General features: G+C 35.6%; 3 protein-coding genes and 2 pseudogenes across 5 annotated transcripts; 3 read left to right on the top strand and 2 right to left on the bottom strand.

The window, feature by feature from the left end:
- The first annotated feature begins 7,834 nt into the window (after positions 1-7,834).
- LOC110644347 (homeobox-leucine zipper protein GLABRA 2) lies at positions 7,835-12,349 on the top strand. The gene is given in 12 exon segments (XM_021797063.2): positions 7,835-8,005; positions 8,242-8,528; positions 8,954-9,071; positions 9,171-9,365; positions 9,438-9,809; positions 9,899-10,000; positions 10,459-10,668; positions 10,893-11,067; positions 11,153-11,424; positions 11,505-11,591; positions 11,678-12,028; positions 12,030-12,349. Coding segments are annotated over 12 exon segments (2,289 nt in total). The 5' UTR covers positions 7,835-7,924; the 3' UTR covers positions 12,069-12,349.
- A 390-nt stretch (positions 12,350-12,739) lies between these two features.
- LOC110644344 (glyoxylate/hydroxypyruvate/pyruvate reductase 2KGR-like) lies at positions 12,740-15,186 on the bottom strand (annotated as a pseudogene).
- A 4-nt stretch (positions 15,187-15,190) lies between these two features.
- LOC131180892 (rop guanine nucleotide exchange factor 12-like) lies at positions 15,191-19,333 on the top strand. Of its 2 annotated transcripts, XM_058148992.1 has the most exons (8): positions 15,191-15,249; positions 16,405-16,687; positions 16,901-17,017; positions 17,311-17,465; positions 17,563-17,637; positions 17,753-18,025; positions 18,098-18,418; positions 18,613-19,333. In XM_058148992.1, the coding sequence occupies exons 1-8, from the start codon at positions 15,232-15,234 to the stop codon at positions 19,024-19,026; spliced, it is 1,656 nt and encodes a 551-aa protein (XP_058004975.1). In that variant the 5' UTR covers positions 15,191-15,231; the 3' UTR covers positions 19,027-19,333. The 2 variants fall into 2 exon arrangements, with proteins under 2 accessions (XP_058004975.1, XP_058004976.1); XM_058148993.1 differs by lacking the exon at positions 17,563-17,637.
- Positions 19,334-19,522: 189 nt separating this feature from the next.
- LOC110644345 (photosystem I reaction center subunit VI, chloroplastic) lies at positions 19,523-20,524 on the bottom strand. Of its 2 annotated transcripts, none has more exons than XM_058148995.1 (3): positions 20,321-20,524; positions 20,096-20,219; positions 19,523-19,824 (listed from the first exon to the last, which is right to left on the bottom strand). In XM_058148995.1, the coding sequence occupies exons 1-3, from the start codon at positions 20,446-20,448 to the stop codon at positions 19,645-19,647; spliced, it is 432 nt and encodes a 143-aa protein (XP_058004978.1). In that variant the 5' UTR covers positions 20,449-20,524; the 3' UTR covers positions 19,523-19,644. The 2 variants fall into 2 exon arrangements, with proteins under 2 accessions (XP_058004978.1, XP_058004977.1); XM_058148994.1 differs by having other exon boundaries at positions 20,096-20,222; positions 20,321-20,522.
- A 399-nt stretch (positions 20,525-20,923) lies between these two features.
- LOC131180706 (uncharacterized) lies at positions 20,924-26,339 on the top strand (annotated as a pseudogene).
- The last annotated feature ends 959 nt before the right edge of the window (positions 26,340-27,298 follow it).

Here is a 27,298-nt window from a genome sequence, read left to right as displayed (position 1 = left end):
GATGACTTGAAATGGGCAGCAAACGGACCAATCACAGGCTTAGCATTATTTATGTTGAAACGCTTGAGCACTTTCTTAACATAGGCCTATTGAGACAAGAAAAGCTTCCCAACACTTCTATCCCTGGTAATTTCCATTCCCAATATCTTCTTTGCAGCACACAAATCCTTCATCTCAAACTCATCACTCAACTGCTTTTTTAGAATGTTAATTTATGACATGCTTTTAGCAGAGATAAGCATGTCATCCACATACAACAGTAAATAAACAAATGAATCATCTGAAAGCTTCTTATGATACATACAACTATTATATGAACTACGATTAAAGCCATTACAAACCATGAATGTATCAAATCTTTTGTACCACTGCCTAGGAGATTGTTTCAGACCATATAAAGATTTCTTAAGCAAGCAAACATGGTTTTCCATTCATGGAATGACAAATTTCTTAAGCTGACTCATATCTAACTCACCATGCAAGAATATTGTCTTCACATCTAGTTGCTCAAGCTTTAGATCATGAAGAGCAACCATAGCAAGTAAGACTCTGATAGAATTGTGCTTCACAACTAGAAAAAAAACTTCATTAAAGTCAATCCCCTCCCTCTGAGTAAAGCCTTTTGCTACCAACCATGTCTTATATCGAGGTGCTTCAACCCCTAGAGTGCCTTTCTTTTTCTTGACACACATTTGCAACCTACCACTTTTTGTCCCTTAGGCAATGTTACAAGCTCTCAAGTCTGATTCTTGTGAAGAGATTCAATTTCTTCACTCATAGCACCGATCTACTGATCTACATCTGAACAAGAAATAATTTCTCTATAATTGCTAGGTTTATGCACATCAACTGTCTCAACAACTAATAAGGCAAACGCAACTAGATCTGCATATGCATATCTCTAAAGTGGTCTAATATGTCTTCTCTCTCTACCAGTTGCAATGCTATATGGTTCCTGTTGCTGTTGCTCAGGTGCATCTTCTTATTGATCAGGATCTTGCACCTCATCCTCTGAATCGCTGGACTGAACTGCTGAAATATCAATATCAAGCTTCGCTTGTTCTCTGATATTGTGATATGATTCTGCTATTGACTTCTCCCTTTGATTATCCAATGAAGCAAACTCATTAAATGTCACATCTCTGCTGATAATTAATCCTAGAGACTTTGGATCATTGCACCATAACCTGTAGCCTTTCACTCTAGATGCATACCCTAGAAATATGCATTTTTTTACCCTCGGCTCAAGCTTACCATCTCTCACATGAGCATAAGTAGGGCAACCAAACACTCTCAACTGAGAGTAATCAACAGGTGAATCGGACTAGATCTCAAATGGAGTTTTGCACTTAATAGCTATAGATGGAGATCTATTAACCAAGAAATAGGCTATATTAATTGCTTCAGTCAAGAAATCCTTTCCTAATCCTGAATTTAAGAGCATACTTCGTGCTTCGTCATAAAGCGTTTTGTTCATGCGTTCTGCAATACCATTCTGTTGTGGTGTCCTTGTACAAGTGCGGTGTCTCACTATACCTTCATTACTGCAGAATGCATTAAACTCACCATTGCAAAATTCCAACCCGTTATCAATTCTAAGATGCTTGACCTTCTTTTCTGTCTGCTTCTCAATCATCGTTTTCCACTTTACAAAGGTTAAAAATGTCTCATCTTTGTTTTCAGAAAATACATCCACACCATCTGAGAGTAATCATCAATCAAAGTCATAAAGTACCTAGCACCGCTCTTGGAAGGGATTCTGTTAGGACTCCATAGATCTGAGTGGATATAATCCACTGTTCCTCTGGTCTTGCACATTTCCTTTTTATCAAACTTCATCCTGGTCTGTTTGCAAAACACACAGTATTCACAAAAGTCTACAGATTTTGTTTTCTGCCCGTCTAACAAATTCCACTTGCTTAACACAAATAATCTTCTTTCACTCATATGACCAAGATGCAGATGCCATAATTGAGTCTGATTCTGATTATTGCTTCCGGATGTTACTGCAACTTCCCCTGAAACTGTACTACCCTAAAGAAAATACAATCATGAAACCAAACTGTTCTTCATGAGTACCACAGAGCCTTTGCACACTTTTAGAACTCCATTCTCTGCATGGTATCTGAATCCATGAGAGTCAAGTGTCCCAAGAGAAATCAGGTTCCTATTTAGTCCTAGAACATGCCAACACTCTATAATTCTGACAACGCCATCAAACATCCTCAATCTGATGTTATCAATTTCTTCCATAGATAATGCACAATCATTGCCCAGAAATACCTTACCACTCATCTGTTTGTAAGTGACAAATCAGTTTCTGTGTGGAAACATGTTATAAGTAGCACCAGTTTAAGAATTCAGAAATTTTGTCCATGATCTGAACTCACAGATAAAATTTTTCCAGCACTGTCATCATCATCAAAATTGATAAAACTGTCAACCACATTCACAGAACTTTCTGGTTGCTTTCCCTTTTTTTTTTGAACTTGGGACAGTCTCTCTTGCAGTGACCTTGCCCCTCGCACTCAAAACAGTTGGCCTTTTTCATTTTTGACTTAGATCTGGCCTTAGATTTCTTCCTGCTAAAAGAACTCTCCCTTGAATGTATTCTTCCCTTGCTCACCAAACCTTTTCCCTCAAATCTTTCTCTATTATTTAGAAAATTCTTTTTTAACTCCTTTGATTTTAGAGAATCACTAATATCGTCTAGTGAAATACTATCTTTTCGATATAACAGAGTATCAACAAAAGTCTCATAGGAGGGTGGCAAAGAACATAACACAATAAGGGCTTGATCCTCACTATCTATATCAATATCAATATTTTTCAGGTCCATAATGATTGAAGTAAATTCATGCATATGTTCTTTAATGGGCGTACCTTCCCTCATTCTCAGATTGTAAAGTCTTTTCTTCAGATACAAGTGGTTGGTTAGCGATTTAGCAGAGTATAACTCTTCCAATTTCTTCCATGTCGTAGATGCTAAGCTTTCACCAGCAATCTCGCGTAGGACATTATCAGTTACGCTCATGAAAATCACACTCAAGGCTCTCTCCTTCAGATCAGCCTTCTCCGCCTCTTTCATACCTTCTGGAAAGTTATCATCGATTGCCTTCCATAGACCTTGTAGGATCAAGAAAGATTTGATTTTAATCTTCCACAGACTGAAACTCGATCCACCATCAAACTTCTCCATCTCATACTTTATTGAAGACAACGCCATCTGTAAACCCTAGGTTTTGCGCATAAAGTTATGATACCAGTTTGTTATAACAAGCACACAGATCTAGGGCACACACACAAATCGCACAATCACACAGTATAAAAAAGAGAAGAAGAATAACACAGGATTTAACATAGTTCAATCGTAAGGTCTACATCCATGGGTAAGACAAGAGAAAAAAGTTTTATTATGATGAAAAGAGTAAGATACAATCACTCAGAATTCTCAAACTCTAATCCCAGTGTGTTTCCAGAATATCTCACAACTCTAACGCAAAGGGTAGAATATTACAATATTTATACTGGTCCATACCGTGAGGGCAATATCAGTGATGGGCTTTGGGCCCATGTCCTATGCTACCACTACAGATCTTACTTTTTCTCCTAATCGGGTTGCAGCGTGAAATTTTCGGATCGGATCACAATTCGGGTCCATGAAAAAATATATTCAAATTTCAAAGCCACAAAAATAATATATATATATATATATATAGAAAAAGGAGAGGATATAGGAAAAGAAAAGGAACAAACAAAAGGGAAAAAAAAGTAGAGAGAGAAATCCAAAAGGAATTCCAAATCATTTTTTTATTTGGTATTTAGGTTTGTTCTGCATCATGTGATTGCTTCATGTTAGCTACCATTCATAACTAACAACGCACAAAACTGTAAATGGGAGAGAGAGAGAGAGAGAGAAATTATTGTGAGATGGTTTGAATTGCGGATCAGCCCTCAATCATAACCTATATAGCACCAAAACTTTAATTATAAAAGCTCATGGCTAATAATGGCATTCACGAATATATATATTTTTTCTCCCTCTTGTCTGCAGCATTAACTATAATCAAGATTCTAATGACCTTGTCAGCAAGTTAATGGTTAGTTGATGGAAAAAATGATAAAATACAGGGAAAAAAACTAAAATGTTAGGAGAGAGAGAGAGAGAGAGAGAGAGAGAGAGAGAGGAGAGGAGAGGGAACGAGGAAAAAAGGGTAACCACCATTGTCACTATGCTTTCCACTGCCACCCAACACTCTGCTTGAGTTTGTGTTACAATGTTGTAAGTTGAGCTTTGGAACTGTAACACGTGCCTGTCAAACCTTGAAAATTATGTCTGCCAAAGTCCTATGAAAAGCTCCTCAAATCAAAGTCTTAGGCCAGAAAAATACCAGTCAACTTTCCTGTGTTAGACATGGCATCTTATCTCAGTGCACCTAAAAGCCACTAGTGGACAAGTGGGGTCATCGTTAATTACACCCTAATTAAGATTTTGGGACCCACTCCTCTTAATTAGCAACATTATAGGGTGGCTAAGTATGCCTAAGTTTCTTTTAAGGTATAAATTAATTTTCTCCTTCAACTTTGTATAATTTTCAGCTATAGAGTGAAAAACAAATGCCTATAAACTTATAAAGCAATTAATAGGTGATATAGGTATTGCAATTTTCCCCATTATAAATAAGTTGATTTTAAAAAAAAAATTAAATTAAAATATTTTTACACAAATAATTTCCTTCCTTTTCATTTTCAATTGCCCCAAATTCACAACAATAATGAAGTTTAAAGAATACCATGCACTTTTTTCTTTCTTTTTTTTTTTTTTTCCTATTTGTATTGAAAAAATATAATCCTATGCATTTTTTTTTAGGAAAAAGTTTAAGAGTAAATAGTATTTCTATTTTAAAATTAGAGAGAACCTACAAACCACTAAAAATTTAATATAGAGCTTATAGATCACCTACCCATGAGGAACTTTAATAGTAATAAGTGAATTTCAAACTTGAGATAAAGTGTGTTAAGAGCTGAACCCAATTTGGGTGATTATTCATTTTAGTTTAATAAATGAGAAGTTAGATAAGATAATGGATGCATTTAATTGGTTACCTAATTTGGGCATGTAGGTGTCACTTTCAAATGTATAAATCTTAAGGACCAATTCAGGGGTTTGGTAATTTGAAATTAACTGTGATTGAATAATAATTATGGAAAATTTGTTTGTTAGTAAGAAAATTATTAGGAGAAGAAAAAGAATGCCTGGCCTTGATTAAGCTAAGTGGGATATGGTAAGTGTAATTTTCAGTAACAAGAGAAGAAGAAGAAGAAAATTGACTTTATACACATGTTGGACAAAAATTTATTGAACCAAATGAAAATATCTTGGAGCCAAATTCATTAATTCTGCGTTTTAAATGACATGAGGACACACTCTCACATAACTCTGATGTAACAACAACCGACTTTCATTTATTGCCTTCCAGGTTAGCTGTGACTCTATCAGTTTGACTTTGGCCCACTGTTACTTGGCTGCTTCTTCTAATACGGCTCGGCTCATCCCACCCAACAATAATAAAAGTATGATTTGATATTAAAAGAAAAGAAAAGAAAAGATATCCTTGATCATGTATATATGGAGAAAATTGATATCCTTCTTTTAAAAGTTATTTTTTTTAATAAATAAACAAAAAGTATGATTTGATATTAAAAGAAAAGAAAAGAGCCCATTTAGTGCTGTAATTAATGCACCCCATATTAAATTTGAATTTTTATTGATAGTTATTAGAGTTTTTTTTTTAATATAAAAAAAAAATTTTATATGATAATCATGACGTTTTAAATTAGAAATTTAATGTTATTGATTGATTTTATGATTTAATTTAATTTTATAAAAAAATTTATTATTAAATTTAAGATAATATTTAATAAAATAAATTATTAGACAATTCGTCATTATTTTTTATTATATTTTTAAGTAGAAATTATATTTAATTATCATGTTAATCCAAAAATTCAAATTAAGATGTAATAAGATTATCTCATTAAATTAATAATCAGATTATCATGCTCAACGATATTATTATTAGAGTTTCTTATGGATAGACTATACGTAAGCTATATATTACAATTAAGGATATAAAATAAAAAATTTTAAAATTAATATATAAAAATAAATTAATTTTTTATTAATAAAAATATATTATTTATTAAAAAAATATTTAATAGTTAAATTTAAGAAAGATTAATTGAAAAAAATATATAAATAATTATAAAAATAAGAGTTAATTGACTCCTCTTTTAATGTGGTAGATCTTTTATTATTATATTTATAAAGTCTCATGACCCTGAGTTAGGAATACTCCTCTCACTCTAAAAATAATAAGAATTATGATCATGGAGATAGTTGCGTATATTTAAAAATTTTAAGGTACTATTCTCATAATTCTTTGAAATTCATGAATTCAATTTGATATGATCAATAAACACTTAAGACCATTAGGTTTGATTATTACAATAACAAGGAAAAGTAGTTTTGATGGATGATTTTTAAATCCAACCAATGGGTAAAAAACTGGCTTTAATTAAGCACGTGATTATATGGAAAATTAGGGCAAGTTGATTTGTAATTAATATAAAGAATAATTAACTGTGGTCTAGTAGAAAAGTTGAATAAAATAAAAGAAAATGGGTCATTTACCAAAGAAAATGAGAAGAAGAAAATGGGTCCTTAAGGCTGCTATATGCACTTGGGTGCATTTGATGATGTTGAGTTCAAAATGTTTGAAAATAATTTTTTATGGATTTTGTGAAAGAATTTTATTTATAAATTTAATATTATATTTAATTTAAAATTTTAAGATTATAAATTTTTCATTGTCAACACCGGAGATGATTCAATCATTATAATTGAGCAATAGCTGAGAATAGGATAATGATTCATATCATTTGAAAGTCTGACAAGATAGTTCGAATAATCGACTAATGAAGATCATATGCTTAACAAGAGATATACTCATCGAAAATCTCGAGATTATAACTAAACAACACGAGTTTCATAACCGCCTAAAATGATCACTAGACATTAGCCTATACATATTAAAGCAACATTACAAGTCAAGTATGCTTACTTTACTTAATTTGCTACATTACACTTATATTCATAACTTTTTCTCTCTCTTAAATAAGTTATTGATTTGAGTATTGAAATGACTAGTTGTAAGCCACCAACTTCATTCCTGTGTTTACTAGTGAACTTACATTCACTCCCAATTGATCAAAAGAGCTCATGGTAGCATCAATTGGTAAATAAAAGATTGTTGCCCTTTAGATGTAAAATTAAGCAAATAGAATTCAATTTAACTAATGAAACAAGGAAATGCTTGGAAGGATTTAATCTAAAAATGGGAATTGAATCAAAGCTTTTCAAGACAGATTAGAAAAGTTGTGATTGATATAATTAAAATATATTTACAAGCCTAAATTATATATATAAAAAAAAATTGTTATTATTATGGCGCTATGCCTATGAGATCTAAAGGAACTTGCGCTGTAGCCCACATTGGCACAATCTTAGAGCATGGAAACCATTGGTGAGAAGAAATTTCAGAAAAATGAATTAATTGATTAAGGAGTGTGGCTGGAGCCACAAAAGAAAGAAGCTGGAAATACCGTTGGAAAGAGTAGATTCAACTGCTTTAAAGTTAGTTGGATGTTTATATTTCCACCCAAACAATATCTAACAGTCAACTCCTACCAGCCCTTTTCTGCAACATTTCTCTCTATCACTACTTCATTTTTTGTTTTATATCCTTAAATCAACAAGACCCCACCCCCCTATCTCTCTCTCTCTCTCTCTCTCTCTGCCTCCATTGTTGCCTTCCTCCTTAAAATAGCCATTTCGTCACCCAGAGAGGAACTTCTCTCTGCCATGGGCCTTGTCGACATGTCTAACCCACCCACTTCTCGTACCAAAGACTTCTTCGCCTCTCCTGCTCTCTCTCTCAGTCTTGTAATTTCCCTTTTTTCCATCTCTTTTTTTCATGTTTTTCCCTCTGTTTTCTCTCGCTTGCACTATACTCATATCTTGCTTCTATTTTTTTTTTATTTTTTTTGGTTTTATGGCTACAATCTTCAAGACCCACCAATATGTACTCCAATGAATGTCTGTGCATGTAGTTTTATGCATGTATCTGTATGCAAATATTTATATATGGAAATCGCAAGTGATAATTCTTGCAATTGCAGGCTGGAATATTCCGCAGCGCCAATGCAGACGGGGTGGCCGAGGCTTCAGAGATGGAGGTCGAGGAAGGGGAAGAGGGGAGTGGAGGAGAAAGAGGAAGAAGAGAAGGTACTGTTGAGATTAGCAGCGAGAACTCAGGGCCCATGAGATCAAGATCAGATGATGAGTTTGAAGGAGAAGGAGAACATGATGATGATGATGATGCTGCTGCAGGTGATGACAAGAACAAGAAGAAGAAGAGAAAGAAATATCACAGACACACCGCCGAGCAAATCAGAGAAATGGAAGCGTGAGTGCTCTCTCATTTTCCAAATTTCCTTGTATTTTTATATGATTAATTAATATTTATTTATCTACTATGCATATGAATAATACTTGTAGTTATGAACTGTAGATGCAGTGAGTATTAGCCAGTTTGGCCAAATATAGACATGTATTTAATATTTATATGTGCATGGGGTTTGCTAATTTCTGTGTTTTGCTTGGCAAAATGAACTTTAGAATATACTTTATTGTCTAGGTATGCATACAAAATAATATGCATAGTCATAATTATATATTAAAAAATTAGTAAATAAGATTATCATTATTATATTAAGTAATAACCCAGAAACCAAAAAGCATTCTTTTCATGTTTCTCTCTAAAGTTGATTAAAATGTGGCCTCTTTCTCTCTCTTTCTTCGATTAATCATTTATTAATGCTTAATTTACAGTTTATTTAAAGAGTCCCCACATCCTGATGAGAAACAAAGACAACAATTAAGCAAGCAATTAGGACTTGCCCCTAGACAAGTCAAGTTTTGGTTCCAAAATCGCAGGACTCAAATTAAGGTAAATATCTTTAATTTTCAATTCTTAATTTTCTATAATACCAAAAAGATATTAGTCCGTGTGTACAATAACAATGAAATGGCTATGTGTATATTGCAGGCTATACAAGAGAGGCATGAGAACTCCTTATTGAAAACAGAAATGGAGAAGCTGCGAGAGGAAAATAAGGCCATGAGAGAGACCATTAATAAAGCTTGCTGCCCCAACTGTGGCATGGCTACTACCAGCAGAGACTCTTCCTTAACAACTGAGGAACAGCAATTACGTATTGAGAATGCCAAACTCAAAGCTGAGGTTAGAATTAATTGCTTTTCAATAGTTAATTAATGGAAATCACGTATACTTAATTATAACGATTATTTATAGGTAGAAAAACTTCGAGCAGCTCTAGGAAATTCTCCTTCAGGTGCAGCACCCTCTTGCTCGGCAGGAAATGAGCAAGAGAACAGAAGTTCATTAGATTTTTACACTGGAATTTTTGGGCTGGAGAAATCGAGAATTATGGAGATTGTTAATCAAGCAATGGAAGAGCTGATGAAAATGGCTACTGCAGGGGAGCCGCTTTGGATTAGAAGCGTTGAGACAGGTCGTGAAATTCTTAACTACGATGAGTACATGAAGGAGTTTGGAGTTGAAAATCCAAGCAGTGGGAGACCAAAAAGGTCTATTGAAGCATCCAGAGAGACTGGAGTTGCTTTCGTGGATCTTCCAAGACTAGTTCAGATTTTCAATGATGCGGTAATTAATTAATTAATCAGCATTTTTAGATTAATGCCCATTACATTGATCTCCTTAATTAATTGCCTTAAATGACCTGTTTCTTGTAGAATCAATGGAAAGAGATGTTTCCTTGCTTGATCTCAAAGGCAGCTACAGTTGATGTCATCTCCAATGGAGAAGGTCCTAATAAAAATGGAGCAGTACAGTTGGTGAGTTGCATATTTGGGTGTTTAATGCAACAGTTCTTTTTTATTTTTAATTATTGAAGACAAAATCAACATCAATTTTAGTGAAGACAAAATCATTAGTACTGGAAGGAAGTGAGATTTTTATTCACGTGAAAAGGCACCACAAAAAAAAAAAAAAAAAAAAAAAAAAATCCACCGCACTTAATATATGACCCAGTTCCCTTCACATTAGATATAAACAAATTTCTTTCGGCAAGAAGATAAGGGGCCTTGTGTCTGTTGCATGGACCACCTTTAAATTTTTACCTGCCTTAGCTAATGTTCAAGAATCTTTGAAATTTTGACGCCACTGCTACCAGTATGTGGCCCCAGGCTCATCTAAAGAAATTGACAAGGAGAGAAAAAAAAATTTTTAAATGGCCAAGGTATATTATAATAATCATTTAATGTAGTAATGTGTTGTTTAAAATTTGTTGCAGATGTTTGCAGAGGTGCAAATGCTCACACCTATGGTGCCCACCAGGGAAATATATTTTGTCCGATATTGCAAGCAACTTAGTGCAGAGAAATGGGCAATTGTTGATGTTTCTATTGACAAAGTAGAAGATAATATTGATGCCTCACTTGTCAAATGCAGAAAACGCCCCTCTGGCTGCATAATTGAGGACAAATCAAATGGTCATTGCAAGGTACATTTGTACATGAAAATTACTAGTTTTTGTTGGAATTATTAGGTGGTAGGCCATTTGTTTTTAATCTAGATACATTTTTTTCTTTGTAGAGAACAACAATCATGCTTTTAGATTATTCAAATTGTCCACATAGCATTTGGTGCAACTAATTCTTTTTTTTATTCCTTGAAAAAAATTGTTCTGCTCGTAAAAATTGTACAATTTCATGGCAATCTTTGCAGGTGACATGGGTAGAGCACTTGGAATGCCAGAAAAGCCCAGTTCATTCTATGTACAGAACCATTGTGAATAGTGGTCTAGCTTTTGGTGCAAGGCATTGGACAGCAACGTTGCAGCTCCAGTGTGAACGGATTGTTTTCTACATGGCAACCAATGTTCCAACAAAGGATTCTACTGGTAAAAACCCTATCTTTCCATTTCTCACTTCTGAATATCCATCTATAAGGCATGTTTTCCAACTAGATTTGTTGTTGGAGAATAGGTGTTACAACCCTGGCTGGGAGGAAAAGCATTCTGAAACTGGCACATAGAATGACGTGGAGCTTTTGCCGTGCCATTGGAGCATCAAGCTACCATACATGGAACAAAGTCACAAGCAAAACAGGAGATGACATAAGGTTTTCCTCCAGGAAGAACTTAAATGACCCCAGTGAACCCATTGGAGTGATCTTGTGTGTAGTTTCTTCTGCTTGGTTGCCAGTGTCTCCTCCTGTCCTCTTCGATTTCTTGCGAGATGAAACACATAGAAATGAGGTATATATGAATTCTGCAGCTAAATTATACAGCAAAGCAGAATTTCTGATCCTGATGATGTTTTTCTCCTTAAATTTTAGTGGGATATCATGTCAAATGGAAGTCCAGTACAATCCATTGCAAACTTAGCCAAAGGACAAGATAGAGGCAATGCAGTAACTATACAAGTGAGTTTCTTCTTCTAGAGCTCAAAAATAGATTTCTATCTTTCTGTATTAATGACTCTGAATAGCTATGAATTTTTCAAATGCAGACAATGAAATCAAAAGAGAATCCTATGTGGGTACTCCAAGATTGCTGCACAAATGCTTATGAATCCTTGGTAGTCTATGCTCCTGTGGATATTAATGGAATGCAATCTGTGATTACTGGATGTGATTCAAGCAACATAGCAGTATTACCTTCAGGATTTTCAATTCTTCCTGATGGACTCGAATCAAGGCCCTTAGTGATCACTTCTAGGCAAGAGGAGAAGGGCACAGAAGGAGGATCTCTGTTGACAATGGCTGTCCAAATCATAACTAGTACCTCCCCCACAGCCAAACTAACCACGGAATCTGTGGAGTCTGTTAACACACTTATATCCTGCACATTGCAAAATATTAGGACAAGCTTGCAATGTGAAGATAGTTGATCACCCTTAGCTTTGTTAGTTAGGCAGACAACTGATTAATTGTAAAATTTATACGTTACTAGGTTGGTTTTATTTTCTTATTTATTTATTTTATTTTTTTTCCCCTCTAGAGTTTACAATTTTTTTTATAGAGGGATGCTTTTATATGGGTTTGCCTTATTGCTTGTGGTTGGAGTGAAGGGCTTGGAGATATATGCATTTCCCTAGTTCAGCATTCTGGAGGATTTGGAAGAGTGAAATATTCTCATGTATAGAAAGAATATTTATCAGTGCCATTTTGTGGTTGTTTCAGTTGCTATTTCACCATCTGAAAAATGCCTAAAGCAGGCACAGTAAATCAAAAAGAATGGTTTGAAAGTGATCCCTGAAAATTCAAAGTGCTATGAATAAATCGTCATAACATTTGCTTTCCAAATGGCGATTCAACCATTAGCATGTTAATAGTCTGTTTAATATTACCGCCAGAATTACAGTTGAAAAAAATATTTTTTTAAATATATTGAAAGTATTAAAAATTAATTAAAAATAAATATAAAATTTTTTTAACTATAAGAACACTAAAAAAAATTTTAAAAAAAATTTCAAACTATTTTTTAATAGCATCTGAAATATTACTTTTCTTAGAAACATTTTTTGAGCTGAAACTCAATACCAAATGAGACCGAGACCTGTCCATGCGGCTTCACACATCAAAATCATCATTGTCATTTGTCAACACTGGAACAAATGGTTTCAAATGAGAGTCCTTACTAGTTGCAGCAAAGATGATAACAATAATGTATTTAAGAAGCAAGAAAATAACTTCAAATATAAAACTTGGACTCTGAGAATATTTTCTTAAATCATGGCATTCTTGCCAAATCCAGGAAATGATCTCTAGATTAATTGCAAGTCCCAGAAGCATGAAGAAGCCTCCAATCATTCTTGATTCACAAATTTTTATGTCAACATCAAACCACTGGAGTTAACAGAGGCTTGTTCAAAAAGTGTGCTTCCAATTTTCCAACAACAAGTTCAGCCATGGCTTTCCTGGTTTCCACCGTACCACTTCCTACATAAGGCAAGAGGACTACATTTTCAAGACCAAATAGCTGCTCAGGTACATTAGGCTCGTCCTCAAACACATCAAGCCCAGTACCACCCAGCCTGCCTTCAAGTAATGCAGACACCAGCTCAGGTTCATCAACATAAGGACCTCTACCAATGTTGATGAGGACACCCTTTGGACCTAATGAATTCATGACTTCAGATTGACAATGTGACGGGTTTCTTCTGTTAGTGCGCATGCAATGACAAGGATCTGACAATTAGCAGCCAATTCAACAACGCTTGGAAAGTACTTGTATTTTACATCTCTTCTTTCCTTTCTAGCATAGTAACTAATTGGACAGCTAAATGCTTCAGCTCTTGTGGCAATTGCCATGCCGATCCTGCCCAACCCAATAATGCAACTGACTTCCCAGTAAACTGAAAAAAAGAATAGAGAAGAATCAAGATCTTAGCAAACAGTCTGATGATCCCACAAGAAATGTTCAACTGTCAAGACAAATATGCCATGTAGATTGTTGTACGGTGCTTGAAAGCATATGAAAGTTTTTTGCATTCCAATATATCTTCACGTATTTGGACTTAAGGTCTTAACCAAGTGAGAGATACAGCCAAGAATCAGCAAAAACATAAGAAAAGGAGATACATACAAAGCACTAAAATTAAGCAGCTACTCACTCTCCATTATATAAGGTTATCTGGGTCTAATTGCTCTGCTAATGATTGATTTGTGCAGCAGGCATGAATTTACTTCCCTAAATCAACCCATACGATATAAAAAGAAATATTTGAAAGTGGCAGTATAGAAGTTTAGTTGTTTGAATACTCAGCAGCTCTAATATCACATGACTAAACAGCTGCAAAAATTCAACATTCCCATTTATCATGTCTTACTCGTCTGTCATGAGAATATGATCAAGATAAAATGTTTAGTTTTCACTTTGAGATTAAGCATTTTGAGCATATGCCATGTTCCCTTAAAATCCTTTTATGCTTATGTATTGTTTAACTAAGACAAATGCAAACATAACATAATTTACATAAACCCCAGCAAAAATGCCCAACACTCATTCAAACTTTTGTGTATCATAAGCTGTACAGATTGGGAAGGTAAAATCTGAACCCAAGAATATAAAATTGAGCAATAACAACAGTAAAATGATACTAAGCCATTAAAACCAAGACGATATCATCAACATCGCAAACTATTTTAGACTGAACATAATTTTAGCCCCTAATTCATGCGTCGACTCTAATTCCAGTTTCTTAATTTTCATGCACTCTGCTCAATTATACACCAGGATGTCGATCATCATAAATCCCAATATTCTCGTTAAAATCTATAATTTTGTTTACAAAAATTGGGCCCATTTTCTCACAGTTTCAAGACAATGAAACCCAAATCTCAGAAACGATAAATCAGAACGACCCAGAAGCCTAAAAAGCGAACTCACACCAACGTGGACCACAAATGCAAGCCTTAGTAGTCAACTTGTAGTCACCCTTTTTCCACTTGTCACCCCTGACATACCGATCACTCTCACACAACCTCCTCAATACCGCCAGCATCAAACCAATAGCCAAGTCGGCGACGTCATCGGTCAGAACATCAGGCGTGTTTGTGACCGTATCCCGCTCTCCTTACATTTGGGCAAGTCAACCTTGTCGAGCCCCACGCTGTAACTGGAGACGATCTCTAGCTTCGGCAATTGGTCTATCAGTTTGGCGTCCGCATCAAACCCGGCATTACCCACGATTGCGTGGATCGAGTTCTTGTTGGAGTTAATGAATTGGTCTTGTCTGGGGCGTTTTGGAGCTTGTAGAGGGTGAAGCGCTTTTCGAGTTCATTGGAGTGTAGGTCATGAGAACACCGATCGACTCCATTGGTTTTTGAATGCAGTGCTCCTACTTGCCACGAGACGTTTGTTTTTCTGTGATAGTGATAATGGAATAGTAGTTTGGTTGTTTTTCAGTGGTCGGTGGCGGCTTGGTTGCAGCTCAGAGGTAAGTTTTCTTTGGATTTCACTTGTGCCGCAGCAGGGGAGTCGGGAGAACAATTTTCCCACCATGATCTCAAGTTTTCACTTGTGCCGCAGCAGGGGAGTCGGGAGAACAATTTTCCCACCATGATCTCAAGTTTTCAGGTACTACGAGTTGCCAAACGTCGTCGTTCCATTTGTTGGCTTTTATTTTTGGACCTCATGATGTCTAAATGCAGGTAGTACAAGACATATCAACGATTCAAAAACACCAAAACCTGTAGACCTGGCAAGCCCAACACATCAAAATTTTTAAAAGACAACACACACAATCCAGCAAAATTCAAGCAGAGAAACAACAAAAGTATAGCCCTGACTAGCGACACTGCAACTCTTTACAGGAGCCACTGTCTGGCCCTGTCATGGCCGCATAGGCGCATAGGCCCGGCCATTGTGCTCGCTACTGGTCTCATGCTATTTCATTTGCTAGATTTGTCCCTCGGCTCTTGACAATGCTATCAGCAACTTTAAAAAGATAACATTTTTACATTTTAATTGCACTAGTCAAATTTAATATTTGAATAAATCTAAAATAATAGTAAATAATTAATTTATTTTTATTAAGAGTTACATAAATATGATAAATTTTAAAATAAATAGATAAACAGAGTCAAATTCGAAATATTTTTACTCTAAAAATCAAACTACTCTCCACGTAAAGTTTTTGCAATAAAAATAAGCTCAATTTACGGATATATTCATTCTAGTTTTAAAAAAAAAAAATCTCTTTGATCTACTTCTTTTATTAGACTGATCAATTTCGAGTAGATATATGAATGCCATTAATGAAAATATTTTTTTCTTAAAAAAACACCATTTTCTCGTTTTACCTTTATGTGCAGAAGTATATATTTAGAGTTGCATCAACCCATCTGAACCGTCCATTTTAGAGAGAAATGGTGGTTGCCCATATACGTATGTCTTTCCGGGTTCCTTGCAAGCTTTGACCTTTGAAAACTAAAAACAGACACTCAATTCTTACGTACTTAAAAAGAAAACACAGAAATTCAAGAAAATCTTTTCTTTTTCTTGTTTATTGCTCTTAATACAGCTCAATTCTCAAAGCATGCACCCCACGTTCTACCAACACCTAGCTGATTACATCCACAATTTTGTCAAACTCATTAATTCCTCAGAAGAATCACAAATCTGTGCAAAAATAGAATCTTTTTGAAGTTGGGTTCTTCCTCTTTTTCTCTATAACCAACAAGCAAAGCTTTTTCATGTTCAACAATCTCATGTTTTTCTTTCTGTTGCTAGTTTCTTGTCCCTTTTGTGACCATTAAAATGGTTCGTGCTCTTGAGCAAGAACAAGAGAATTTGAAGTCTAGATTGTTTCATTTCAAAGGGATGAATGAGAGCTCAGGAGGTCGTCATGTGAAGAGCCTTAGCGTTGATGACAGTTCTAGTCTCCTCGACTCTTCCATGGACGAGAGAATAACATTTAGAAACAAAGGATCAAAAGCAAGCGTGAATAATAAGAACGACAAGGATCCTAATTCAAGATTAAACAAGGATGATGCCAAAGATAAACAAAATGCAGGCATGTTCTCCAACTTCATTGTTTGTCAATATTTCTTTCCAATCAATTGCAATAGCTTCAATTTTCCACCTTTGGTCTTTTTCCTCTTCATTTAGCTTATAAATGTAAGACCAGACTGATACCAGAAATAAACGTGGGTTTTAGTTGTTAGATAGGATTTTTTTGGGTTAACCGTCACTTGGATCTTCAATTTCTTTGTTGGGTTTGCTTCAGAAATGGAACAGATGAAGGAAAGGTTTGCCAAATTGCTTTTGGGAGAGGATATGTCAGGAGGAGGAAAGGGCGTCTCTTCTGCTCTGGCATTGTCAAATGCCATTACAAATCTTGCTGGTATTTCGATGTCTTGTCCCTTGTATGTTCTAATAATATTCATGATCTGCGAGGATTCTAGCTACAGAAGGAAACAACATCAAGAATAAAAAAGATCATACAATTTTGTAATGCTCTCTGACAAATTGAGATATTGAAATTTATATAGTTTTCAGAGCGTCCAATATTGCTCTTCTTCTTCACCCTTTTAAAGCAATAACTGGAAATAGATGAGTTTGTTTTGCTCAATTTAAGGGTGAAAGATGAATATGAATGTTGATTTTCTGCAATTTTCTTTTCCCTCCTGCTTGCAGCTTCTGTATTTGGTGAACAATGGCGCCTGGAGCCTATGTCAGCAGAAAGGAAAGCAAGGTGGAGAAAAGAAATTGATTTGCTCTTGTGTGTGACTGATTACATTGTTGAATTTGTTGCCTCTCAGCAGAAATCCAAGGATGGTTCAGATATGGAGGTAACAATATCCCTCAGATTTCATTTTTCATTAAGAGTGTGTTTCCTGATTTCTCTCTCTCATCCGATCATGCTATTGTGTTTCTTTGATTTAAAAGATAATGGTGACAAGACAGCGAATTGATCTTCACATGAACATCCCCGCATTGCGAAAGCTTGATGCAATGCTCATAGTAAGAAGACAAGAAATTCCAGTCACAGATTAGTTTAAGCTTTAAATATAAGCTTTGTTATATGTGGATCACAAAAGATCTAATATATCCCTTGAAATGATTTTGTAATATTCAGGACTGCCTGGATAACTTCAAAGACCAAAATGAGTTCTATTATGTTTCAAGAGATGCCCCTGACTCAGAAAAAGGTAACACCAAGAGAGTAGATGAAAAATGGTGGCTACCTACTGCCAAAGTTCCTCCAAATGGTTTATCCGATGCGGCAAGAAAATTTCTGCAGTATCAGAAGGATTGTGTTAACCAGGTGCTGAAAGCAGCCATGGCTATAAATGCCAATGTTCTATCAGAAATGGAGGTTCCTGAAAACTACATTGAATCTCTACCCAAGGTAAATAATAGCAAAAGTGGCACACAAGTGCCTTGACCAACTGATCCCATTTTTATGTTGATGCTTTGGCAGAACGGGAGGGCAAGCCTCGGGGACTCAATTTATAGGAGTATCACAGTTGAATTCTTTGATCCTGACCAATTTCTGTCCACCATGGACTTGTCATCAGAGCATAAAATCCTAGACCTTAAGAACAGAATTGAGGCTTCTATTGTGATTTGGAAGAGAAAGATGAACCAGAAAGATGGGAAATCTGCTTGGGGCTCTGCTGTCAGTTTGGAGAAAAGAGAACTCTTTGAAGAGAGAGCAGAAACTATCTTACTCATTCTCAAGCAAAGGTTCCCTGGAATTCCTCAATCTGCACTAGATATTAGCAAAATTCAATACAACCGGGTAAGAACACATTCCCTTTTACCTTCAGCTCTCTTTCATTTCACAATTCGAGTATGAATGATCACCTTGACTTTTGAGATGAAATTGTGTTTATTCCTGGTTGAATTTTACTGTGACAGTGTCATATCTATTTTGCTACTAAATTCTAGTCAAGTTTGTGAAACTGGAACTGGGAATTTCTTCTTGGCTAACAGGATATAGGACAGGCAATTTTGGAAAGTTACTCAAGAATTCTAGAAAGCTTGGCCTACACGGTCATGTCCCGAATTGAAGATGTGCTCTATGCTGATTATGTCACTCGAAATCCATCATATGCTGGACAGAAGAGGAACCCTTTAACAGAGATGCCTCAAGAAAGCACATTGCCAATGGACGAGACAGCCACAGAGGGACCCAATTCAATGACACTGTCAGATTTTATGGGTTGGAATTTTGAATCCAATGACACTGAGGCAAAGAAAGATTCAACTGGAAATTCTGATGAAACAATCAAAGAAGAAAATTCAAATTTAAAGTTAACAGAAAAACTTGCTAACATAGTAACCATCAAGAAACCTTCCTATCTTGAGAACTTAGGAGGTCTAAGAAGCCCTACAGCTCGTCATTGATAGCAACAATAATGGGAGGAAAGGGATACCCATTTCACACAACAAACATAGAAGAGAGATACAGGAAGAGTAAAAAAAGCCTAATATTGGAATATGAATTCTGGTAGTTCTTTTTGTCAAGAGTTTCTTATTTTCATTTGCATTCCTTCCTTTTGTGAATAGGGAAGAAAGCATATAAGTGTAAAAACTATTGTATATGAAGCATTTCATACATTCTTTCTTTCGTAAAAGAAATGCACATTTAGTCTGTTAGACTCAAATGTCATTTTTTGGTTGATTTCAAAATGAACAAAATTCGTTCTTTTTCTTGTACAGCTTGAATTTTCTCCAACAATTTCAAGCCTGCTAGAGAGTTATTAGGCTTAGCTAATCCTATACAATTAATCAATTACTGCTTGGCAGAAAGCAGTTCATTTCAGTACACAGTAATATTAACAAAATGTAAAGAATTCCCAGGCAACATGATAATATAGAAAACATTTAAAACTTAACGAAATGCCCCAAATCGAACTGAAAATGGATATACTGAATCCATAACAGGGTCTTAATTCTTAAAGGTTACTTTACAAAAACTTGCAAAGTCAAAAGAAGATAGATACATAAAATGTAAAGGCTAAATTAGATCTTGCCACGTGGCCCGAGCTTTGGTGGAAGTTGAGGGCCCTTCTTGATTGGCAGAATGTCACCAGAAGCTGTAGCACTCAGGTAAGCTAGGGTGGAGCCACCTCCCAAGATCAAGAACTTGAGCAGCAATCCTCTCTTGGTGAATGGCGCTGCAAATGTCTCGAAAAACTTGCTCTGCAGTAACATTTATACACAGAATTTAGCTCCTTGGCTGTCTAAAGTTATCTTTAAATAATGATAAATCTTCAAATTTATCCAATCGTCTACGCTCTGATCACTCAACAAATTTTCTTCTCAAACTTGTTCGTGCACTAGGCATTTCCTTTAACTTGGACTATATCACTAAATCATTTATGAACATTAACAAGATTCACTAAATCCAAAATTGCTGCTATACAATACCACACAAGAAAATCGGATTGTCAATCTGAAAATTTCCAGAAACCTGAAGAGGGTTGTAGGGAGAAGGTGCATCTGATCCGTACAAGTCCCACTGCCCAGTAGTGTTGCCCAGATCGTCCAAATCAAAGTACACACTCTTATCACCATACTTTGCTACCACAGCGCCACTCCTATCCAAAAACCATAACAAAATCAGACGCCAAATAACCAAAGTCATTATGTAAAGTAAGCAAAATAGAATAAAATGAAATATACTGGCACTTGGTACCTCATGTTTTTGGGTCTCAAGCTCTGGCGAGATGGCTTGATGCAGAGCTTTGTTCCAGTGAGGGAGCTACCACCAAGGCCCTTGACGGTGGCAGTTTGCACGGACGCAAAGGTTGCTAGAGATGCCATTGCCCTGGTTTTGGTTCGCAGCTAGCTGAAGTCTTTCTCTGTGTTTCAGCAGGCAACATACAGTAGAAAAAGAAGTTGAGACTCGGGAGTTTTTTCTTTTTATCTTTTGCATGGATCTCAGTTGGACACGTGGCACAATGGTTTTCTTGAGACAGATTTGGATTGTCATTTACGTGGTGCCATGTGGATTTTAGCTGGATTAGCCTATCCATTTTATGATCTTCAACTGAATTATAGCATCAAACAAATTTTGAAGCTTAGATCCAGGAAAAATGATCCCCCAAGATCCATAATACTAGATCTAGATGGGCTACGTTGGAACTGAAAAGACAATGATCATTTACAGTCCAAAATGCCAATCTCCATGCTCAAGCTTCTACAGTCCAAGACAATGATTATTTTGTAGGCTAAACCCAAAGCAAATATGTCTGTTTTTTAAAAGCCTTGCGTGATGCGTTGCTTCTTACGCCAATTCCAACCAACAAAACTCTCTTACCCTCTTATCCCCACCCCCAACTCCCAAACATTCAGTAAACAATGTCACTAACAATGTCCCTCAAATCCTCACTAAACTCTCTCGCTGTCTCCACCCGTTTCCTCCATGGCACAACCCCACTCTCTAACTTCTCGAAACCCACATCTTCTCTATCCCTCTAACCCCCTAAACCCTTCACTTTTGTCCCTCTGGTCAGGGCCATGAGGTCAATGCAAGGGAGAGTGGTTTGTGTTGTGCAACAAATGACAAGACGGTGCCAGTTGTTGACTGAAATGTGATTTTTCTTAGATACTTAGTTGCTTAATTTTATGCTGGAACTTATATTGAAAATGCATTTTTTTTTATTGTTGTAATTTTGCAGCTGTGTTAGGTAACTTTTACCATACTTATGTTTTGCTTATTTTTAGTTGCTGGATAAGTTAGTTTTTTGTAATTAATGTAAACAACTCTTCCATGCCTATATTATGAATAAAATTATAGCTCTTAGAGTAAGAGTGATGTTCTGCTGAAGAAGATTTATTTTCTCTTCTTCTGTTTTGCTTTGGTTTTTATTTCTCTGTTCTTAAGAATTCATTTTTTGCTCAAAATTCAACAGTGGTATCAGAGCTTCTCATGATCTTTGAGGGCCTGTGATTGACAGAAAACAAGTGAGAATCCCATTTACAAAAGAACCTAAACACTAGAAAGTTGAGAGAGATGGCTTCAAGTGGATACTCTGCTCCACCTCCTCCTATATTTTTTGGAGAAGGTTACTCTATTTGGTCTGTGAAGATGAAGGCTTATCTCAAAGCCTTTGACCTGTGGGAAGTCACTGAAACTGGAAGGCAACCAGGTCCCTTAAGGGAAGATCCCACTCTTGCTCAGTTGAAAGCACGTAGTGAGGAGTGTGCTAAAGGGTTTAAGGCTTTGTATTGCATACATTCTGCTGTCTCTGATGTCATTTTTACAAGAATTATGGCTTGTGAAACTGCAAAGCAAGCTTGGGACAGACTTAACGAGGAGTTCCATGGAAGTGAAAGCTCAAAGCAAATGTCAGTGCTGAATTTAAGGAGGGAATTTGAGGTTTTAAAGATGAAAGAATCTGAAACTCTTAAGGAGTACACAGATAGATTAATGTCTGTGGTCAATAAAATCATATTATTGGGTGAAGATTTACCAGATAAAAGGGTTGTGGAGAAGGTTCTTGTAAGTCAACCTGATAGATTTGAGCCTAATTCAAAGGATTTGAGTAAGATCACCTTACCTGAACTTATAAATTCCTTGCAAGCCATTGAGCAAAGAAGAATTATCAGACAAGAAGATGCTTATGAGGAGGCATTTGTTGCCAAACAGAAAGGGAAGCAAGCGATGGAGGTTAAGAAAGGTTCAAAAGAGAGAGATAAGAAAGGGAAGCAACCTGAAAGTAGAAGTAAGGTTGTCAAAAGAGAGAGATAAGAAAGGGAAGCAACTTGAAAGTAGAAGTGAGGCTATCAAGAAGAGCAGATTTCCACCTTGTCCAACTTGTAAAAAAACAAATCATCTGGAGAAGGATTGTTGGCAGAAGAATGGTGTAAAACCCATACAATGTCACTATTGCAAAAAATATTACCACATTTCAAGAGATTGCAGAATCAAGCAAAGTAAAGCTCAAAAACAACAACAGGGCCAGCAAGCAAATTTTACTGATGATCAACCAAAGCAGCAAGAAGATCATTTGTTCATGGTTTCTCAATCATGTAGAGCTATTGACAAGTTTATTTGGTTCATTGACAGTGGCTATACAAGTCACATGGCTAGAGATGAAAGCTTATTTACCTCCTTAGACAGATTAGTGAAGGCAAGTGTGAAGATGGGAAATGGAGAGATAGTTCAGGCTATGGGCAAGGGTACTGTTGCTATGCAAACAAAGAAAGGTACTAAGCATATTTCTGTTGTTCTCTACATTCCTAACTTAGATCAAAATTTATTGAGTGTTGCTCAGATGATGAAAAAAGGTTATTCTTTGTCTTTCAAAGATTGTTGGTGTCATATTTATGATTCCAATAATTCTAAAGTAATGGAGGTTAAAATGGTTGATAATAGCTTTCCTCTAATGTCTGGCAATGGTACTGATCATGTATTTACGGCTGCATTTGATGATTCTTGGCTATGGCACAAAAGATATGGGCATTATAACTTGAATTCTTTGAAGTTTATGCAATCTCATGATATGATTAATGACATGCCTATTATTTCTAATTGTGATGAGGTATGTTCTAGTTGTCAATTTGGAAAATTGCATAAATAATCATTTCCTAATAATCAAGTTAGGAGAGCTACTGAGAAATTAGAAATTGTACACACTGATGTATGTGGCTTTATGAGTGTGCTTTCTTTGAGCCAAAATAAGTACTTTGTGTTGTTTATAGATGACTTGACTAGAATGACTTGGGAGTATTTTCTAAGTAGCAAGGGCTAAGTTTTCAGTGTTTTTAAGAAATTTAAAGCTTTGGTTGAGAATCAATGTGGCTATGTTATTAAAAATTTGAGGTCTGATAATGGGAAGGAGTATGCCTCAAATGAATTTGATAAATTTTGTGAGGAAGCTGGACTACAACATCAATTATCAGTGCCTTACTCACCTCAACAGAATAGAGTTTCTGAGAGGAAGAACAGAACAGTTATTGAGATGGCTAGGTGTATGCTGAAAGAGAAAGAGCTACCAAAGATGTTTTGGGCTGAGGCTGTTTACACATCCGTGTACTTGTTGAATAGACTTCCTACTAGAGCAGTGGAAAGAAAAACTCCAGTTAAAGTATGGCTTGGATCAAAGCCTTCTGCAAGTCACTTAAAGGTCTTTGGATCAATATGCTACATGCTTGTTCCTGATATCAAGAGAATCAAGCTGGATGATAAAGCAAAATTGGGCATCTTTCTGGGTTATGCAGCCACATCCAAGGGTTACAGAATTTACAATGTGAAAACAAAGAAGGTGGTTGTTAGTAGAGATGTTAAATTTGATGAAGGAGCCTACTGGGACTTTGAAAAAGAGCAGGTTGTTAGAGTAACAAATTCAGTTCAGCAAAGAGTTGATTTAGAAAGTTCTAGCAATGAATGTGTTGAGTCTGAAAAAGAGTACAACTCTGATGGTGAAGCACATGATCCTAAGTTTAAGTCTCTTTCAGAGATTTATTAAAGTTGTAATTTAGTTGTGTCAAAACCTAGCAGCTATGAAGAAGCTTCACAAAGTTGAAGAATGGCAACATGCTATGAAGGAAGAAATTGCAGCAATTGAGAAGAATGGAACTTGGGAATTGACTTCCAAACCAAAAGGGAAAAATGTAATTGGTGTAAAATGGGTTTACAGAACTAAAGTTAATCTTGATGGTTCTATTTTTAGATATAAAGCTAGACTTGTTGTTAAGAGTTATGCTCAACAACCAGGGGTGGATTATGGAGATACATTTGCTCCAGTTGCTAGGCATGATACCATTAAATTATTGTTGTCTTTGGCAGCTCAAAAAGAATGGCAAGTGTTTCACTTGGATGTCAAATTTGCATTTTTGAATGGTTTGTTAACTGAAGAAATTTATGTGCAGCAACCTGAAGGATTTGAGGCGCAAGGTCAAGAAGACAAAGTGTATAAGCTGAAAAAGGCTCTTATGGCCTGAAGCAAGCTCCTAAAGCTTGGTACGCAAGGATTGACTCACATCTGATCTAAATGGATTCAGGAGGAGTGAGAATGAACCAACCTTGTATGTGAGTGGTGATGGAGATGACTTTCAGCTGATAGTGTCACTATATGTTGATGATATGTTAGTGACAAGTGGAAATTTTTAGTTATTGAATGATTTTAAACTGAAAATGCAAACTGAGTTTGAAATGTCTGATTTGAGGAGTATGAGTTACTTTCTTGGTCTAGAAATTGAGAAAGGTACTAAAGGAATCTTTGTCTCTCAAAGAAAATATGCTCTTGAAATATTGAAAAGGTTCAATATGGATAAATGCAAATCTGTTGCAATTCCTCTAGTTGTGAATGAGAAACTTAGCAGGGAAGATGGAGCTGAGAAAGCAGATGCTTCAATATATAGAAGTTTAGTTGGTAGTCTGCTATACTTGACTACATCAAGGCCTGATTTAATGTATTCAACTAGCTTATTATCCAGATTTATGCATTCACCAAGTCAAGTGCATTTAGCTGCTGCTAAGAGAGTGTTGAGATACTTGAAAGGTACTGCTGATTATGGTATATGGTTTCTAAAAGGAAGATCTGTCAAACTTGAAGGCTATGTGGATAGTGATTGGGCTGGGTATGTTGATGATTCAAAGAGCACATCAGGCTATGTTTTTTTTCTGGGTTCAGGTCCTTTCTCTTGGAATTCTAAGAAACAAGAGGTGGAGGCTCAATCTACTGCAGAAGTTGAATATATTTCAACTGCTGCTGCTGCTGCAAACCAATCAATTTGGCTTAGGAAGCTATTGAAAGATTTGGGAATAGAGCAATGTGAGCCTACGGTTATTTGGTGTGATAACAAATTTGCAATTGCCATTACAAATAATCCTGTTCAGCATGGAAGAACTAAGCACATCAAGGTGAAGTTTCATTTCCTAAGGGAGGCTGAAAAGAATTCAGAGATTAAGCTGCTGCATTGTAGGTCTGAAGAACAACTTGCTGATATACTTACTAAAGCTTTGACAAAGAACAGGTTTGAAGAGCTGAGGAAAAAGCTTGGAGTATCAAGGAAAAATCTCAAGGAGGAGTGTTGACTGAAATGTGATTTTTCCTAGATACTTAGTTGCTTAATTTTATGCTGAAACTTGTTCTTAAAATGCATTTTTTTTTTACTGATGTAATTTTGCAGCTGTGTTAGGTAACTTTTACCATACTTCCAGCCGTGTTTTGCTTATTTTTAGTTGCTGGAGAAGTTAGTTTTTTGCAATCAGTGTAAACAACTCTCCCATGCCTATATCATGAATGAAATTTTAGCTCTCAGAGTAAGAGTGATGTTCTGCTGAAGAAGATTTCTTTTCTCTTCTTCTGTTTTGCTTTGGTTTTTATTTCTTTGTTCTTGAGAATTCATTTTCTGCTCAAAATTCAACACCAGTTGAGGTAATCCGGAGTACAAGAGAAGGGTCAGGAAGAAGAAGAAGTTCCAGGCTGATGACCCGGAAAACCAGTTCAAGTTTGGTGACTTTGTCCAGCTTGGAAAGAGCAGATTATTGCTGTGCCAGTACCACCTAGGAAGAAGAAGGAAAAGACAGAATGAAGAGGGAGTGGCATCTTAGGAGCTGGGGATTCCACTGGGAGTTTCAACAGGAACAGCAAGCTCAATGTGATGTATATGGTTATGTAGTCGTATATCTTTGTAAATTTTTAGGATGTACTTTGATGTGTAATATTATAATTTCAGAAAGTGGATTAACCCGTTTGAATTGAGTGCATCATGCTATGGATTTTATAACTAGTATGATTGGAGAGATGACATTATATGATAAAATAATATAAAGATCATTAAATTATTATTTATTATTATTTTGAATATATAAATTATTTAAATAAAATATCAATTTATAAAAATATTACTATAATAATAATTAAAGGCTATTTTATTTTTTTAATAAATCACTAAATATACCTTATAAATAGATAACATTTTCACGAGAGAATAAATTGTGTAAAAATAAAATGGGATTACAAAAATTTTAAACCATCTTGAACCACTAATTTAGTAGTATGAAAAACTTTGGTAAAATCATTTTACAACCTAAAATCATCACTTTTTAGAATAATCTTTTTAAACATGTAGACTATCCATACCATACAAATTGAAACCATTACAAAACCAAGATCTAAACACAATGTAAATCTCTTGTTGCTCATTTGTGATAGTGGCAACTTGATTTTAATCAACACTGGATTGAAGTGTTTTGCAATGGGTATGATATGAACTAGTTCTGTATATAAACAGTGAAATTAGTGGCGTTGTGTTTGAGTTCAGTTGGATTTTGATGGATTGTGGTGAAGGGTTTTAATGATGGTTGTAAACTATGAAGTGAAATGGTCAATGTGCTTGAGAACTGCTTCAATACCAGTGGGTCATGCCAATGGATGTGAAATGGAGAACTGAATATAGTTAGGGTTATATGAAGTGAAATAAACACGAAGTTGTAAAAGGTTGAAACTTCAGGACCATGTCTAATTTAATGAAAAAAATTTGGAATATGATTACTTTGATGAAGAACTTGGTAGTTATTTAGAACTAGTATTTCGCTACTTGTATCCCAAGCTTGACGTAAGCTTCTGTGAACAATTTGTTAATATGTTTCCTTCAGTATTAGAGGTCAGGGAACCTATTAAATGGGCTGTGGAATTTGATCTGCAGAATTTTACACTCA

The sequence above is a fragment of the Hevea brasiliensis genome, chromosome 6 (genome assembly GCF_030052815.1).
Source record: "Hevea brasiliensis isolate MT/VB/25A 57/8 chromosome 6, ASM3005281v1, whole genome shotgun sequence".
Taxonomy (NCBI): domain Eukaryota; kingdom Viridiplantae; phylum Streptophyta; class Magnoliopsida; order Malpighiales; family Euphorbiaceae; genus Hevea; species Hevea brasiliensis.
The sequence above is the reverse complement of the archived record's forward strand: the minus strand, read 5'-3'. Positions and strand labels throughout refer to the sequence as shown.